Here is an 18,479-nt window from a genome sequence, read left to right on the forward strand (position 1 = left end):
GTGTGGACACTCTGAATCATACAGATCATGGGAGTTTTGCTAAAAATGCTTATTCCTGGATCCAACCTAAGAAATTAGAATCCTTGAATCAGGAAATAAACATGTTAAAGTTCCCCTCAGGTAATTAAAAACGTTAAAAGTGAAAACCATAAGCCTATGTTACTCTGAAAGCAGAACATAACCTATTTTTCCTTTCAACACTCAGAGCCCCTCACTTGCAAGTGCATGTAAGTTGTTTTTTAAGTTCTCATATCTTAGATGCCTTTATACATGCCGTTATCTCCATCTGGATCCCATTCATTCTGCAAGTCTTGACTCAAACCACAAATCTTCGGAGGAACCCTTCTTAAACAGACAGTGGCCAGCCTAAACCAACAACTATTAATAAAAAACCTAAGCACCTAAGAAATTATTAGTAGGCTTCTAAGTTCTGTAATTAGATATTAACAATACTGACAATTCTTGGATTCAAACAGACCAAGTGTGGACTTTGAGAAATTTCATGGAATGGACTCAAATACAAAAAAAAAAGTAATCAACTGTCCAAGTCTCTGGCATCACCCAGGGTCAATAATAGATGTGCTTAAATATATCTTAATTTAGTTTCTGCTCCAAAACACATTTGCCCAACATGACGGTTGGACATTCTTATAAATTGGGTAACTATGGGAGAAGTACAGGGAGAAGTACAGGGCAGGTGCAGTCTTCCAAACGTTAGCTGACCACCACTTTGCTATTGCATTAACTTTTAAGTTCTGAAATACATGGGGGTTGAGTCACATGTAGACTTCACGGGACCAAAAGTGAGTAGCATTATTAGATTTGGATGTATGCAAGCAACATTTTAAAGGTCAATTTTCAAGCTTTTAAAGATGTACTGTGATGGTTTTTTGAATACCATTTTTGTCAGCCAAGAGTACCAAATTTCCTTACAGGACTGTCGTAGTTTAAAAAGCAAACAAAACCCTACTAAGATCCAGTAGTACAGTTTTAGGTCTCCAGTTCTTCAAGAAGAGCTAATCAATGAGATTGCGACTGCTACAAGTCACACTAAAGATATTGATGTAATTTCACGTTTAGGACAGGATCCAAGCCTAGCTATTTTCCAAGTGCCCAGTCTTAGCCACCACTTTAAGATATTTCAATTCTACCACTGTAATTTCCTATGTGGTACATGACAAAACAAAACAATAGATTTGACCTTACCCTACAGGAAAATATGACTACCTACCTCTGAGCACGTAGCAAGTTATAAGGTTCCTAACACGTTGCAGGCTCTCATGCAGTGACTGACGTTCGCATCCGAATAAAGTATCACTTTCCAAATAAAGCATCATTTTCCCCTAATGGAGATTAAAAACTAAATGCTGCCACTGCTGTATAGTCTCCAAGTTTTGGATCTGCATTCAGAGTAAATGGAAGATTTTTAAGTACTTCGCCATTGGTAGTTCCCAAATTACTCACTTTCAGCCCTCTCAAGTTGAGCTATGATCACAAATGAGATTGCAAATTCCAAATTGGCCTTGACTAGTTTTAATACGTTTTGGGGTATGGCAGGATTGATGATTTTGTAGGAAAGATAGGAAGGAAAAAAAAAAGTCGAGCTCCTAGTTAAGCCTGACGTACATTCTAACCCTCTTAGCAACCCACCCCCTTGCCATTTCCTTGATCTTTACAGCAGAGTTAAGTTTTTTAAAAAGCCAGGACCCAAGGCCAGAGCTGCACATCGGATTCTCCAAATTCCTGGAAACATATATTAACAAAAACAGACATGAAGCCTGGATTTGGGACAATTAATGTTACAAAATTCTAATTTTATTATTCAAATCCCAAGGCAAAAAAAAAGAAAAACTCAGGTTGGAATCATCTATTGGGCTCTACTATGTAGAAATGAACAGCTAATATTAATGAAATATCACAATTCATTTCAGAATCAAACTAGTTTAGATGACTGATGCACATGACTAGAATGTGGTAAGCTTTAGATTTAACTTATAGTTTACTTGAATGAGATCCACTTCCTCAGTCTAGCTTAATTCTCCTTAGCTATAAAATGATTACTTCATGTCCTTGGCCTGGGGATGGGGCGGGGGGGAGAGAGAGTTAAGCATTATGATGTTGTCCCAAAAGCATGATGAGATCTTTTATCCTTGAAAGAAAGACCCCAAGGCCTCCATTGCACTTTTATTTGAATGTAGTATTTGGGATAATCATCCCTAAGGGCTGATATTTCCCAATTAATCTGAGGTCATAATAAACAAGCAACAAACAGTATTTGGGATTTTGGTCTCACCCTTATCATCAAGACTCACTGCCTCCCATCATCAATATTTATTGAGCATTTACAGTGTACTAGGCACAATATAACATACAAGAAAACATTGTCCCTGCTCTTGAGGAGCTTACATTCTAAAAGAAAAAAAATACACCTTTTAAAATGGTATTTTTGTTTGGTGTTTTCTGCAAGGTACTGAGGAAATAGTCTGTAGGGTGAGCGTTGGGTATAACTTAGCCCCATCATTATTTAAAGGGAGGGAAAGGAAGAGTTTTTAAAGGTAGACAATGACAGACCAGTCAGGGGAAATAACACAATCTCACCAACTAAGGAGATCTGCTGCAGTAAATAGGATGAGGGAAATAGTTTGTGGGATGCAAGCAAAGGAAGCAGGGTATCCTTAGACACTGAGTGGAGCCAGAAAGATCATGCGGCCCTTTTTTCCAAGTACATGGCCACCAAGTAGAAATGGTTGGTGACAAGACAGAAGGCTAAAAAAGGTAATCTTGTGCACTTGACAAACAGAATAAAGGAGCAAAGTTGAAGGCAGGCCGTAAGAGTATCAAGAAATTCTTAAAAAACCGAAAGTGATTTGGAAGCACGAAACTTAGTTAATGCTGCTACCCAATGTCATGATGGGCTAAGAACATTTTAGCTTCAGAAGTTAGAAAATGCCATGTACTAAAATTTTTAATGGTTTTTTTTTTTTTCTGATCAATCCCCATACACCACCCCCCCACCTCTGGAAAAAAAAAATTGGGGGGGGAGGGGGAGCGTATGGGATGTGGGTGGGAACAGTAGTAGTTATATTAGTAGTATTTTGTAATGACAAACTTTGTATTTAAACTTGGTAAAAGCCCATTAGCTGCCAAGAGGGAAAAAGGAATAAATTTCCAAAAATGTACAATTTCCTTTAGAAGTTTCAGAACCAAGACTAATTTACATGAAGAGCTGTAGAGAAAGTAGTTGAAAAGTCCATTCATAAAACTTTTATTCCACTTACATGAACTTAATACACGTGTTCTTAACAATTATGCTTAGATTGTTCATGAAAATTTCATAAGACATTAAACAAAGCTAGCCATCATCTCAAGTTATTTCCCTGTTAACTATTTTTACAGCACATGCATGTTAGGCAAGTATCAAAAAAAAAATCACAAAAGCAAAAAAACCTAAAAAAAAGTTAAATACATGGGTTTTTTGTTTTACTGCTGTGCTTGATATACATGAAGTAATGAATATCAAGCAATTCATTTTACTGTATCTTTACTTGTACATTTGTTCTTAGGTTGCCTAAAACATTTAAATACAAATAAAATGAGTGTAGCAAAAATAATGAAAGCAAACAGCAGGTAACTTTACAAATAATGGAATGTGAACCGTTTCTGCCCTTATCCAGAGTAAATTGGGTCACAACTAAAGGAACACTTCTGCAGCCGTAGTCAAAAGTGTGCACATTGAGATCGAGTACTCCACAGACACACTCATGGTTCAACCTGTGCTATCCATGGGATGTCCATTTCTACTACAGCCTTGTAAATGCTCCAAATCTTAAAGTACCCACAATAACTACACCTGTGACTGGAACCAATTATCCCTTTTATTCCCCACCAGGACAAACCAATATGTAGGCAGTTATCTTTGCTTAGACATGGAAGCAGTTTAACACTGGCCCTTGAGAAGCCACGATGTACCAAAAGTACTATGCCAAACATTTATAACTTGTATAAAAATTCCACATCCCCATATTGGCCACCTCAAGATGAAAACAGATAACTCCCTAAATGTTAACTGGCTCTACTCCCCTAATATTAAACATAAAAACCACATGGGAAATATAGAAATTCAAATAGAAGTAACATAAACCTGTCATAAATCGTAAACAAAAAACTATTTGTGGGACAGCATGGATGACAAATGGTCTACTGTGTAAATTTTAGAATGAGGCAGACAAAAGTTAGAAGGCCGGTTAATTTTCTCCTCCTTCTCCTGCTTCAGCTTCATCTCCTTGGGTATCCGATGTCCACAACTGGTAAAAGAAGGAAAGATTTTTCAGCATGTTTCAGTTTGAAAAAAGTCTTAATATATATACTATGGTACCAGAACATAACCATGGTTTTAGTTGAAAGGCTTTCTTTAAAAAATAGCAGCACTGAACGTAAGTTCAAGATACAACACACATCAATATCTTTATTCCTCTAATCATTTTGTAAGCACTGTAAATACATAGCAGAGATGTCTTCAAATAACAAAGTCAGACACGGGAAACTCCTGGTTATTCATAGAAGGTAAAAAGAAAGTAAATGAAACCAACGAGTGCTAAGTATCAATAACTATCAGAATAATTGGAATGTCCCGAACAGCCCCAAGTGAGAGATGAATGTACAACTTTACTGCAACTAAACCAGAATCATCCAATATGGCCTATGCTCAAGAAGCCTAAGTTGACTACTTTCCCCTGGTAGATCTTACAGACTCTCATTTAGAGAGAATCCCACACTCCATGAAATTCAAGAGACAAGAAACTGGAATAAAATACGAATTAGCTTTTCTAATGCTTTTTTAGCTTGGAAAACCATACCTTTGTGAATTTGTCTAATTCAAAATAAATAGATGAACACAAAATAGTATGGTCAGAACCAAATCTTCTAAGAGGGAAAAACTGAATTGTCCCATAGTGGTAGAACTATGCAGTCTATTAATTTTTTCATTAATGTTACAGTTTTTCAGCAGGTTAAAAAATTTTTTCCAAATTATTTCAGCTGCTTATTTATTATTTCAAATATTAACGATTTTTTACAAGTCTTACTGCTGTAATAATTATTAGAGATAATTATAAAAGAATTGATTCAAGATACTCTTAAATTTTATATTGCTTATACATGGAAAAACAAGTGGGGAAAAATCTCAATGTTTTCCTATCTCCCAAATCACCCAATAGTTTTACTTATTTATGAATCTAATAGACCTCTGGTCTGGAAAGGAGACTTCTTCCAAGGTCACAGTTACCTAAACTGACCTCTGGAAACCTGTGTGCACCTGTTTAGCAGGGAGTTTGCTAAGACAAGATGAGATTCTCTTCTATAATCTCTTTCTAATTATACAAGGATTCTTGAACGTTCCACATAAACATAAAAAAATTTGATGTAAGATATTATTCCTTGAAAAAACCTATAATAAACTATCTTATCACTTCAACCCAGGGAAAATATTAAAAATTCTTTATATTAAAATTAGCTAGCAAAATGAATTGCTTCTTAAATTCGATAGACATAAAAAGATTCATTCTTTAAGAAACTAAGGCTTCTCTTAAAATAAAAAATCTCACAATGTATGGTGTTGATGGGTACTAACTAGATTTAGCGAGGGTGATCACTCAAGTGTCTAATCACCATGTCGTGTATCTAAAACTACTGTTGTATGTCAGAAGTAACTGAAAAATAAGGAAACACCCAGAATGGTGCCACAAACTGTCCTAGATGATATAGCTAGGTGGCTCAAGAGGTTAAGATTCCCGACCTAGGACATCAAGTTTAAATGACATGTTTATAAAAATCATTTTGTTGGTAATGCAACATGAAAATATTACCCACATATTTAGTTTAATTTAAAAAATAAGTAAAAATCTCAAGTTTGTAGGTAGCCCCCTAATAAATTTTCTAAAATAATTTTAATAATAAATAAGCACACAACATGGTTCAAAAACTTTGCTGAGAACCTTCAACACTAGAATGAAAAACTAGTTCAGGAAATTGGCAGTGGACTAGAATAAAGCTGCAAGAACTAATATATAAAATGATACACAGTCCCCAAGAGAAATGGCCCTAATGCTAACAAAATCCATTAGCACGCTAGACAATAACCTCCATTCCTAGCTCTTTATCTGGTACAGAGAAGACACTTGGTAATTTTTTCACCTAAGCCTCAAAACTTCAAATTTAGTACTTATCTGAAGAAGTATGAGAAAACATACAGGGCCAAAGAGACCTATCAACAAATTCTAACATGTAGACTTTATGTGAATCCCAACTCAAATAAGAAACTTATGTTAAAAAAAGAAAAACTGAAAAGATAAAAATGACAACTGAAATTTGAACACTACTGAGATATTAAGGATTTACTGTTAATTTTTTCAGTATAATATTGGCAATGCGGCTTTTTTTTTAGTCTAGAGTATACCAAAAGGACAATCACAACCTTCCGTAATAAATCCTTTTCTTTTTTTCTTTTACTAAGAGACTAGGCAAAATAGATTTCCATTTGGATTCTGTAGAGTACCTTAAATTTTTTAACTGAAATTATTCATACCCTACCACAGCAGTATAAATATGAAGGCAACATAGGGTTAAAAAAGCATTTTTAATGAAATTTAAACTTAAAGAGAACTTCAGTATACTTTTGATACTGAAACTAAACTCTTCTGTAATTAAAATGGGAAAAATGGAATCACCCAGACTGAAATGGAAAATAAAATGGCCTATGTGATTTAAGGTCAAAAACCATGAATTACAATATTATTTTAAAAACTAAAGTTTTAACAACAGATCTATAACTAATAAAAGTGTATAATATTTCAGTTTCTATAAGGTGGTTTTCTTCAATTTTAACAGATTGGATCTTATATTAAAAAAAAAAACAAACAAAACAGAAATATTCCTTGTAGTAATCTATAAAACAATCTATTCAACTACATGAACCATTAATGATGCTATTATGTACTTACTGTCAAGTTGTCTCTCAGTAATTGCATTATTAGCGTGCTGTCTTTGTATGACTCTTCACTTAATGTATCAAGTTCAGCAATGGCTTCATCAAAAGCCTATGATTTAAAAGAAAAGTACATTTCATTGCTGAAATAATAAAGATCACTGTCTTTCCATATAACAAGTAAAATACATACTGTCTTTGCAAGAGAGCAGGCTTTCTCCGGGGAGTTCAGAATCTCATAATAGAACACAGAGAAGTTAAGGGCCAGACCCAATCTGATAGGATGTGTTGGTTGCATTTCCTTTTTGCTGATTTCAAAAGCTTCCTGGTATGCTTGTTGTGACTGATCCACAATCCCTATATAATAGAACAAACCAAAATATACTGGTAAAATATGCACTTCATCTTCACCCCTTAAGCCAAACCTTTACTATCCAACAATATCCTCTAAAATATAAGCCGTAGCAACCTTAACTGAATAAGGTTCTTAAATTTAAAAAATAAGCTTCTCCTGGAACACCACATTAGCTATTGGTCAATGTCAAGACAAAGATGACTTTGTAATCATCTCAGTATTATATTTTATTAAGTAGTTTGCACTGCTCTACAGTTATGCTGTAACCACTATTTCTTAAAATTATGGGGAAACATTCCTATACATAAATTGGCTTTTCATCAAACATATATTTTAAGAAACCAATATCAGGCAGTAGATACACAGTCTCAGGACTAAAAAGATAAAAAAGTACATTACTGCTCTTCATTTAGTGTTCTAAGCAATTACACACACACACACACACACACACACACACACACACACACACACACACACACTTCCATACTATGTTATTTTATACAAGTTCACCAGGTTGAAAAACACAGCATACCTTTCTTATCATCACCAGCAGCAACCTCAGCCAAGTAACGGTAGTAGTCTCCTTTCATTTTCAAATAGAAGACTTTGCTCTCTGCTTGTGAAGCATTAGGAATCAAGAACTTTTCCAAGAGAGACTTGGGAAAAAAAGAAAAAGCCATAAGAATAAAGTATTTATAAAACTGAAAGCATCTGAATTTCCTAAGGGCATATCATAGCCTAAATTATAAATTTTAATACCCAGTCATTGCCAATAGTACAACTGTTGAATGCAGTAGGCTCATGAATTTGTGGTTTAAAAGCAGAATTCTTTAGAATGTAAAGTTTAAAGTTAGTGTTCAGATTATCTAAGGTTTACACATTTGAATATCAGACTCCCTCTTCCCCACAGTGCTATCTATTCCATTTCAAGGTAGTCATGGTGTTAGAATGGAAAGAACCTAAGAGATGAACCTTTTGAGACTCTGAAGAAATTAGGACTTAAGCAGAAACCAATAATGTAATTAATAGACACTACTGGAGTCCATGACAGAGCAAACAAAACAAAATTAACTTCATTTGTAAGGACGTAATTCACATAATACCTCACAACCCAGCTTCTCCCTCCCTCCTCTGTTACGAGGTAAGCTAAAGATGCAGGTGAAGTGGGTAGTGGCCAAGTCGGCAGCAGAGTTAAGTTGCACTGTATTACAGAATGAGAATGAAGATGACAGAAGTCAACTTGATACGATATCTCCTATGATTATTAATCAATATTTAAAACTGCTGGCCTGAAATCAGAGCACTTTGATTGGGATAACAAAATCTTCATACACCACGCCCATACTTTAAATTCAAAGATCTTTCAGCTGCAAAAGTGTTTTGCCCTTTGAACATGCTCTTTGGGGACCTGCCTCAAACAACAGAAGATAGTTCCATTCAATAATTGTTTCACTAAATAAACAAAAGACAAGGCCTTTTCAGGTTTTATTTTAATACGAAATGCATTATTCATTCAACTATGGAAGATGGTATAGCGCAGTGGCTTTGGAGTCAGTCTAGGTTTAAACTATGGCAACTCCACACTTTTAAGGGTAATTTCTATTTGATTGGCTAGGCAAAAGGTTAAACTATGAAGTTTAAGTAAAGAAATAGTATAATGTGATTAACCAAAATTCACAAATAACTTCAAATTAAATAACGGAAGAAAATATCTAAATTTAAAGGATTCGTGTACAATTCAATTGTGAACTGCTCTCTGGCTCATTTACATATATTTAAGATTATACTAAGACTGTTTTCAAATAAAAGAAGTGACAAGAACTAAGCCCAGTTATGAAATCAATTCTCTACCTAAGGCATTCCTATATCATATTTTATAGCTTCAATGTATTTCTTCTATTCATCTATTCTCCAATACTTAAATGACACTACGATAGGCACTGAGAATATAATGAATATAATGGTGAACAAGAAAGTCCCAAAGTTTGTGAATAAATGGTCTAGCAGGGAAAACAATTGAAACTAAGAGTAACACTGCCTAGTCATGTCCTTCACTTTCAGTGACTTTACCTAACCCACTCTATATATGTAAAGATGAAGGCCATGAATATGTGCAGTTAGGTAAGAATAAATCACTTAAGATATAAAACTTCAAAGTACACATCAGAAAACTTGTATAAGTTATTTACGAAAGGTGTCAATAAATGTTACGAGAATTAGTAATCCATCATTTATGAGTAGTAACTTCTGTATCCTAGAAAATGTTTTACACTGAGGTAACTCATAGAATGTTTTTTAATAGCAGGTAAGCACCTCTTACTCCCCAAGGTGAACACTGAATTAGCTATTATGCCTGATTAACAGCAACAAAAGTAACTTTAAAGCTATTAACCAGAACATGCAAGTAACAAGAAGGTGAGAAAGCAGTAGTCAAGACTGTTTATTGGCCTAATGATGGACCAAAAGGACCAAGCACCAACTGTGCAGTGTTTCTGGTGAAATGCTGACTATAAGAATTTGATGAGCAAAATCATCAAATTGTATAATTAAGAATGTGTAGTTCTTTGTCAATTATACCTCAATAATGCTGTTGAAATTGAGAAATGGTAAATGGTATACTTCTGACATCTATCAGATCTTTCAGTGACATAAAGCTAAGAACCATTAAGATTTAAAAAAATAAAAAGACTTGATTAAAGATTAAATTTAAAAGGACCGACACTCTAGTTCAGAAAACTAACTCTGAAAGAACAGATCTGTGGTAGACTGTCTCCAAAGATGGCCTCCACCAACTCCCCTGCCAACCCTGTTTATGTATGCCATTCCTCCTCCTGTCAAAAGGTAGAATTTATTTCTTTTCTCCAGAATCTGGGCTTATTTTCTTGACTTGCTCTGACCAACAGAATGTGGTGGAAGTGACTGCTGTTCCAGTTCTGGGCCTAACCCTTAAGAGGATGGGCAGCTTCACCTTTCACGTTCTTGGTGCCCTGAGCCAGCATGTAAAAAGTCAAACCACCCGGCTGGAGAGAAAGGCCAAGTGAGCCCCAGTCAGGGGACATACTAAATGAAACCACTTGGATTTTTCAGCCCCAGCTGAACACAAAGCAATGAGTGACCCCAGCCAATACTGTGTGAAGAACTGCCCAGCAGGCTCCAGGCAAGCCACAGAATCACAAGAATGAATAAATCATAGTTTTGCAACAGACAACTGAGAAAAATAATTACATTTCAATAAACAGGACATTTTTGATAATTAAGTACTTAATGTAGATTAATTTGATCCTTCCATAAGCATCTTCCATAAGTTCCTACCTTATGATGAGGTAGAAACGACAATTATCCCCATCTTAAGGAAGACAGTGGGGCCCAGCAATGTAACATAATGTGTTTAAAACCACAGCTAACTTATGAAGATGCAACTGTGACTAGGCATTCTGACCTGTACTATTAACATTATGCTACATTTTCTCTGCCTCGGTGACATGCCTCCTAAAAAGGATGTGATTCCAAGATACAAATAAAATTAGGACTTAAGGAAAATGATTCAGTTCTATTCTCTGCTAACAAGACCAAATCTAGAGTATATTGTTTCTATAAAAATGTATCAAGACAGGCATTTTCAAACTGGAGACTATCCAAGAAATCAAGTAAGAATAATGAGGAAACTACAAACTGTCATGAAGACAGAAAGAATATGACATGAATGGCTCCAGAAGACAAGTTTAGTAAGAAGCAGATTTCTTCTGAATCTGAAAATGCTTTTATGAGTGGTCCAAACTTAAAATAGGCCACCCAGATGTTAAGTTTCACTCTTCTTACAGAGATTTTTAAGGAGAAATAAGAGGATCTTTTGGGTATTTTATAGAGAAAATTCATAAATTAGATGTGATCTCATTAAACTAATATAAGATACGGAAGATACAGAGTTATAAAATGGGTTAAACAGTATGTTAATTTATCAAATTGACCAAAGAAAAATAAAAGCTCAATTTTCTAGATTTGGGAGACAGAGTAAAGATGCAAAATATAGGAAGAACACCAAAATGCAAAGAATAAAAAGGGAAAAAAAGGAAGCAGCACTTCTCAGAAAGCAGCAGTGACAAGGAAAAAAAATGAAAGCAAGCTAAAGAGAAAATGGGAGAAAAGACTAATAGCTACTATCAAATGTACAAAAACTTAAAGAGAACACCCTGCAAAACACGCAGTGCAATCTCCTAAATTCTTTTCATCCTCAATAGTTCAATGAAAACGATGACAACTCTGGGACATCATTAAGAATTTAAAAAGGGAGACATGGCATTATATAATAAGTAGATGAGGTACAACTTCAACAAAGGTTAGGCTGGCTTCTGATGTCTCTTCCACTTGTGAAATTTTTCATATAGCACATTACATTTTATTCCCAATGGAAAAGAATTTTCAGGTCAAACAGGAAATTTATAAACATCTTACACTCAGCACTGCTGAAATATTTAGAAATTCAGAGAATTTCCTCAAGTAATTTAAAAATGTTTTTGAAGACAGCCACTGTCTTTTAAAGATATCATGACCAACATTTTCAAATATACTTAAGATTAATGTGCTGAATTAGAGTTAATGCATATTCTGACAGTAGTCATCCTAATAACTTTAAGTTATTAGGATAGGAAGCAGCAAGATGCCACTAAAGGCCCATATCCAACACCTCACCCAGAGCGCTAAAGAGGGCACTGAACCACGATCTAATCAAGTAAATTTTGTGGGCCCTGAGACATTAGTGATTTAAATATTTTTTTCTCTCTTTCTCTCTAAACTGATACAATTAATCTCATTAAGTTGTGAAAAAAACACTTAAGATACATAGGGTCACATTATGATTTTTTCCCCCCATGGCAGAATATGTTAACAAGTTTTTATAATACATGCTTCGATCCAAGGATGGTCCATGTAACATTAATGCTTTGATTTTGGAGTGCATAAAAATTAAGGAACGACATAAACTGACCAGTCAGTCACATCTAGTCCTGACTGCCCTTCCTGAAGTAGGCTCAACCTGCCTCCACTAACAGAAATTTAAATAAACATTCAATACTAACTGTGGTCACATATTTCTAAATGAAAGGGTTTATAAACTGAAAATCCGTCTCTATTCTAGTGATATATATACCTCCTCTCACTGGTCCTTTAGTATGATTATAGTCTGAAATTAATAAGAAGAGTAAAACAGTAAATTTTTAGGTAACAATTAGACTAGAAACCACCTGAAACACCAAAACTGCTGCCTGAGCTGGTGGCACTTCTTGGAGCAATAGCTTGGTGTAAGACAAACAGTATAAACTCTAAACTCAGGCAGACTGAATTTTACTCTCACCATTCATTTTGAGATCCCAGAGCCTTAATTTTCCATCTATGAAATGACTAAAATGAAAATCTACTTCAAAAGGCTGCTATTAGGTCTAAATAAGAGTACAGACAAGAAAGCAACAATCAGATCCTGACGCAGAGTAGGAATTCTACTCAGATGTAAATATAAGAAGGAAACGTGGACATTCAAAAATCTGCTTTAATGCTTTTGTATTCTCAATTTCAGTACTTTACTTTGGGCTAAGTAATCTAAACTTGTGTAACTAGGAAGAGTGGTGAAATAATGCGCAAAAAGCCTCCATTTAAAAACACAGGATTCAAAAGAGAAAAGATACTTAGTCTTATTCTTTTTATAGCTGACTTCTACAAGGCACAGGCCATAGAGACAGAGCACCTATTGCCTAAATTCAAACCCCAGGTTCATTGCTTACTGTGTCACCTGGACATAGTTCTGGAATCTCCCTGGGCCAGGTTTCTCATCTGTAAAAGGGAGATAAGGAGTAGATAGACTACACAGGTTGGAAAGCATTTAGAACAGGACATATTGTTTTGGAGGATAAAACAGTCCATTCTGAACCACATTCCTTAACCAACTATTTTTTTTCCTTCAAGCACTATCTAAACTAATCAATTACCATAGTATACTAATTTTAAAATGACCCCGTAACAAACCAACCCACCACCCTCTCAAAAACTCATCTTAGTTCTGAACTCTCTTCTTATACCAACTAATTTCCTTGTATTTAAAAAAAATGCTAACTTATTCCTCCCAACTGTGGTGTACTCATCTCTCAGTAAACAGGTAACTTCCTAGAAAAAAAGACTAAGTAGTTACAATGGATACTCCATATTTATGGTTTAAATGTTTTTGGTCTTAAACCCATTTTATATTCATAAAATTTTGGAAAACTGCCAATATCAAGGCAGTAAGTACTGGTTTTCTAAAATTCCCATTTTTGCTTCAAAGCTTGAATTTTATCATTGGTCGCAAATACCATTTGTGTTTCTTAAAGTGACATGGTCATTTCATTCATTTTCAAGATGTTTGCTAAATACCCGTCTGAATAACCCACAGCTTGCCTGTCATTCTTTGAAGAATGCTCCATGGGAAAAAAAAAAAGTTAAGCTCACAGTTCAAATCATCACAAATTCTTTTTCTGGAAATAGAAAAAGAATTTTGCCTCACAGAATATTAAAAAGATGTCTACATAAAGGAATTTTACAGCTTTAAGGACATTAAGCAAATCTTTTTTTTAATTTTTAATACTGAGTGCATGATGGTGAAAAACATATCAATTACTAATACAGTACTGCAGTTCTGCCTTCATTAGTGTTAAGGAACCAGTAGTTTTAGCCAGCACTGCTTTTGCATCATGCTAATGTCCACAGTGAAAAGAGCCAATCATGACTTAGTATTGTCATGAAAACAGCTGTGACCTCAAAAACCCCCTAAAACGATTCCAAGGGCTCCCCAGATTACTTTTAAGAACTGTTGATTTAAAGTAATCTGTGCTTAACTACCATCCATAGCTCCAATCCTATGTTCTCCCTAAAGCTAATTCTCAAAACCATTCAGTTTAGTCCATATACCTCTAGTATCTAAGAAAAACAAAAGGAAATACCCTAATTTCTAACAAACTAGTTAAACAAATGTTATATACTCATATAATACTAACACAGACATTAAAAAGCATGAGGTACATGCCAACATGGAATGAAGCATAAGTTATATACATCGAAGTATGTGTGTGGGTACAATGTACAGAAAAGTTTATATATGATCCTACTCATCTGTATTCTTCAAGGACAGAATACAAATTTGCAGGATACCAAAAGACCTAATAGAGATTATCTCTGAGGAGGTAGGATGATGTCAGAGATTTCCTTTTTTTATTTTATATCCTATGCTCTATATTACAGAGGTCCCCAACCTTTTTGGCACCAGGGACCGGTGCTATGAGAATCTAATGGCCTGATGATCTGAGGTGGAGCTGAGGCAGTGATGCTACCACTGGGGAGCAGCTGCAAATACTGATGAAGCTTTGTTGGCTTGCCCACTGCCCACCTTCTGCTGTACAACCCAGTTTTTAACAGACCACAGACCTGGACCAGTCCACGACGCAGGGGTTGGAGACCCCTGCTCTATAACATCTAAATTACTATTCAGAACATTTAATTTTAAATGATTTTACACTTTTAACTTTTCACATACATATGTATCCTTAACCTACTTATGGACTCTTTAAAGACACATTTTGCACATATTAGTCATGTGAATATTAAAACCCCAGACTGAATTGCAATACATGCATAATTTGAACAGCTTCATTTAAATATAAGGAAACTAGAACTACTTTAAGAGAATGAAGGAGAAAATCTTAGCTCACCATGCTGAAGACTATGAAGAGTTCATCATCTTACCAAGCTTCTAAATAGTTAAAACATGACAAATTACTGAAGTCGATACTATATGTGAGATAATGGAAAATATTCAATGTTCTGCTTCTCTGAAGTCCTAAGAAATTGCTCAAAACTTATAAATGCTTTACTAAGCACACTTTACAGCAGCCAAGGAACAGGCTAGGTACATCCTAATACATTCGAACAGGCTAGGTACATCCTAATACATTCTTACAGAATCCTTGGGATAAGCTCTGGGTTTCTATGTAATAACCCCGAAGAAGGCTAAGGGAGACAAAAATATCCACCAGAAATAGGGTCGAATGATACTTTGAGTGACTTTGATAGGCAGAGTGACTTTGCTTGGAAGTCAGGAGGCCTGGATTTTGGTACTAACTCTGCCACCAAAAGGAGTAACAAGTTTCAAATACAAAGTCATGACCCACGCCTCCTCAATCTTGTTTCACTATAGCATTAATTTCAAAATCTCCATTCTAGCATTATCCCAGGAAAGCTTCTCTAAATACACTGAACCAACTTACCACTATTCTCCTTACGACTCTTTAAATTCAAGGTCACTTTTCCTTGCTCTTCTTTCTTAAATGGGAATTAGAATTTACTAAGGGTCCTAATACCTAACCTCAAAAGAATTAAGTACCCACTAAAAAGTGTTTATACAGATGCTTCTTGACAAAATGGGGTTACGTCTTGATAAACTCATCTAAAGTTGAAAAAAGTTAAGTTACAAATGCATTTAATACACCTAATGCACTGAACACCACAGCTTAGCCTAGCCTACCTTAAACATGCTCATACAAAAAACGCTGGCAATATAGTACACTCAGTAGAGTATTTGGTTGTTTTACCCTCATGACTGTGTGCCTGACTGGGAGCTGTGGCTCACTGCTGCTGCTCAACATGAAGACAGAGTACTGTACTACATACTACTAGCCTGGGGAAAAGATCAAAATTCAAAATACGGTTCCCACTGAATGCATATCACTTTTGTAACCACTGTGAAGTTGAAAAATCGTTAAGTCCAACCATTGTTAAGTCAGGGACTGTCTATATAAATCACTGGGCTATGTGCTATGATTTGGGCTTGCCAATAAGAATACGTGAAGTCAACTAATAAAAAAATACATTTCAAAGAAAAATTACAGATTATAGAACTGAGACATCTTACACCCTGGTTAATTAACAAGACAATATCATGTGTCTCCTAATGCACCAAAGAGCGAACAATATCATATCTAGGAATTCTTCCCAAGTACACAATCTGAATTTTGGTGAGGAATCACCAAGTCCAAATTGAGACACATTCTATGTCATAACTGGCCAGTATGAGAACTGAACTTTATAGAATTATTGAGAAAAGTATGTCAAAATCATGAAAGACAAAGACTGAAAAACTGATCCAGAATAAAAGAGAGTAAGGAGATATAACAATGAAATGCAAAGTATGATCCTGGATTGAATTCTGGACCAGAATTAGGAGATGAAAGTGGTATAATTTGTGAATAAATCCTACAGATTATATAGCTTATTTTGTCAATTATTTTATTAATTTACTGACTTTGATAATTACATGGTTATATAACATGGTAACATCTGGGGATCAGATAAAGGATATATGGGAAGTTCTTCCTACTATTTTACCAATTTTTTTCTAAATTTGAAATTATTTCAAAATGAAAAGTTAAAAAGTTAGATAATTTAACCACCATATGTAGAAATGTTATCCCCTCTTTTGGTTATTGAATAAGTATTATATTAAAAGTTTTAAAGAAAAATACTTTTTAATATTATTTACTGGAAGGTGGCATTACCAGTGAGTTTTGTTTTCTATCCTCATACCCTCTTTGTGCTCATCTGTTTCTCAAATTTCCTTACTGGGCTGGTAAAGCTTGTACTTAGAAGATAATAGCACTAAATCAACTGATACATTTGTAAATGAAAATGAGGGGTGTAAAGGAGGTTCTCACTTTGTCTTAGAGACTATTGCACCAATTGGTCATAGCGTTAAATTTAATTTCCACAAAATGTCATTAGCAAACAAATAGTAAATAGCCCTAGAATATCAAAAAAGAATCAACCCCTAATGAGACGTTTATGGATTGCAATTTGAAAATACAGCTGGGATGAAGAGTCTCCTTTAACTTGATCTTACCAAACAGATGACTGAGAAAGACCAAAGCCTCCTTAACCCATTCCTGTTTTAGACTGTACTATCACAGTCTCTTTGATGAACACAACAGATGAAGAGAGGTTAGAAAACAGATATTCTGCTTTCATATAAATCATGCGCAAAAAATGCCAGTGGTTAAAAGAGAAATGGTGGCAAGACACTGAAGCAAGCACAAGGGCCCTCATATGTGATTCTTGTTGTTGTCATTTAAGTACAGAACCCTAAACTAGTCTAAAACTGCAGTCATCACTATTAATGAAATTAAAGTTCTGGTTATTCTGACAATCCCTTAACCAGACAAGCCCCCATCCCTCCTAAAATCCATACATCTTATAGCAGAGTAAATATAATGTTTCAAACTATAACTAAGGGGATACTACCTTAAAGGACAGAAATTATTAATGCTTATTGGCATCACCTAATGAAAGTCATAGAACCTCTGAGCTTCAGTTTCTTAATCTGTAAAAATGAAAAAGCTATAGACTAGATGCTCCTTCAAACCTAAAACTCAATGATTCTAATAAAGTTCAATTCTCAATTTATTATTCAACTAAGAAACTCAAACTACTCCATGAATGTCATTTTAAGTACCATCCTCAATAGAAAATTTAATTCCAACTCTACACAATGTAGAAAAGTTCAAATTTCTAGTCTTGCACAATTTCATTGTGCACAAAATTTCCCAGAACTTTCACTTTATTCTGTAGAGCCACTGACCCTTTTACTATTCCTAGATTTCTTAAAATTCTAAACAAATGCAGGCTATTTTTTGTTGCCAGAGGGGCCCATTGATTTGCAAATTAGTCTCTTACTCCCCCTTGTGGCTGGAATGGCTTCCTTTCCTGCAATTGCAACTCCATCCTTTGCTTCCAACCAACCAATTAGAAAGGTGCTCCAACAAGATTGCTAAAACTCAGGTGGTGTAAACTAATTTAGCAGCTATTTGCAGACATTTTGACTTTAAACTCACCTGTTTGTACAATGTTGGCCTAAGAGAATAAAAAGTTGTGTTCTATAAATAAGGTCATATAGCAAATATACAGCTTAACTTCAAGGATATGAAATTACAGAAGATTTTGACCTATCACTTAACTGAATGCCATTTCCCATCAATAGGTGGCAAATCTTCACCATTTAACTTTTTAAAAATTCAACAATGAATTTGATAAAAGCCGAGATCCATTATCCTTGGTGTTTAAGCAATATTAAAG

At 34.9% G+C, this 18,479-nt stretch overlaps 1 protein-coding gene across 1 annotated transcript in view; it reads right to left on the minus strand.

The window, feature by feature from the left end:
- Positions 1-2,171: 2,171 nt before the first annotated feature.
- YWHAZ (tyrosine 3-monooxygenase/tryptophan 5-monooxygenase activation protein zeta) overlaps positions 2,172-18,479 on the minus strand; it is a 29,697-nt gene continuing 13,389 nt past the window's right edge. Inside the window, exons 3-6 of the mRNA XM_011376190.2 lie at positions 7,870-7,993; positions 7,176-7,339; positions 6,999-7,094; positions 2,172-4,304 (exon numbers count right to left, since the gene is read on the minus strand). Of these exons, the coding sequence (XP_011374492.1) occupies positions 4,245-4,304; positions 6,999-7,094; positions 7,176-7,339; positions 7,870-7,993 (444 nt within the window). The 3' untranslated portion in view covers positions 2,172-4,244. The remainder of the gene's footprint in view (positions 4,305-6,998; positions 7,095-7,175; positions 7,340-7,869; positions 7,994-18,479) is intronic.

Source organism: Pteropus vampyrus, unplaced genomic scaffold, assembly GCF_000151845.1.
Source record: "Pteropus vampyrus isolate Shadow unplaced genomic scaffold, Pvam_2.0 Scaffold287, whole genome shotgun sequence".
Classification (NCBI taxonomy): domain Eukaryota; kingdom Metazoa; phylum Chordata; class Mammalia; order Chiroptera; family Pteropodidae; genus Pteropus; species Pteropus vampyrus.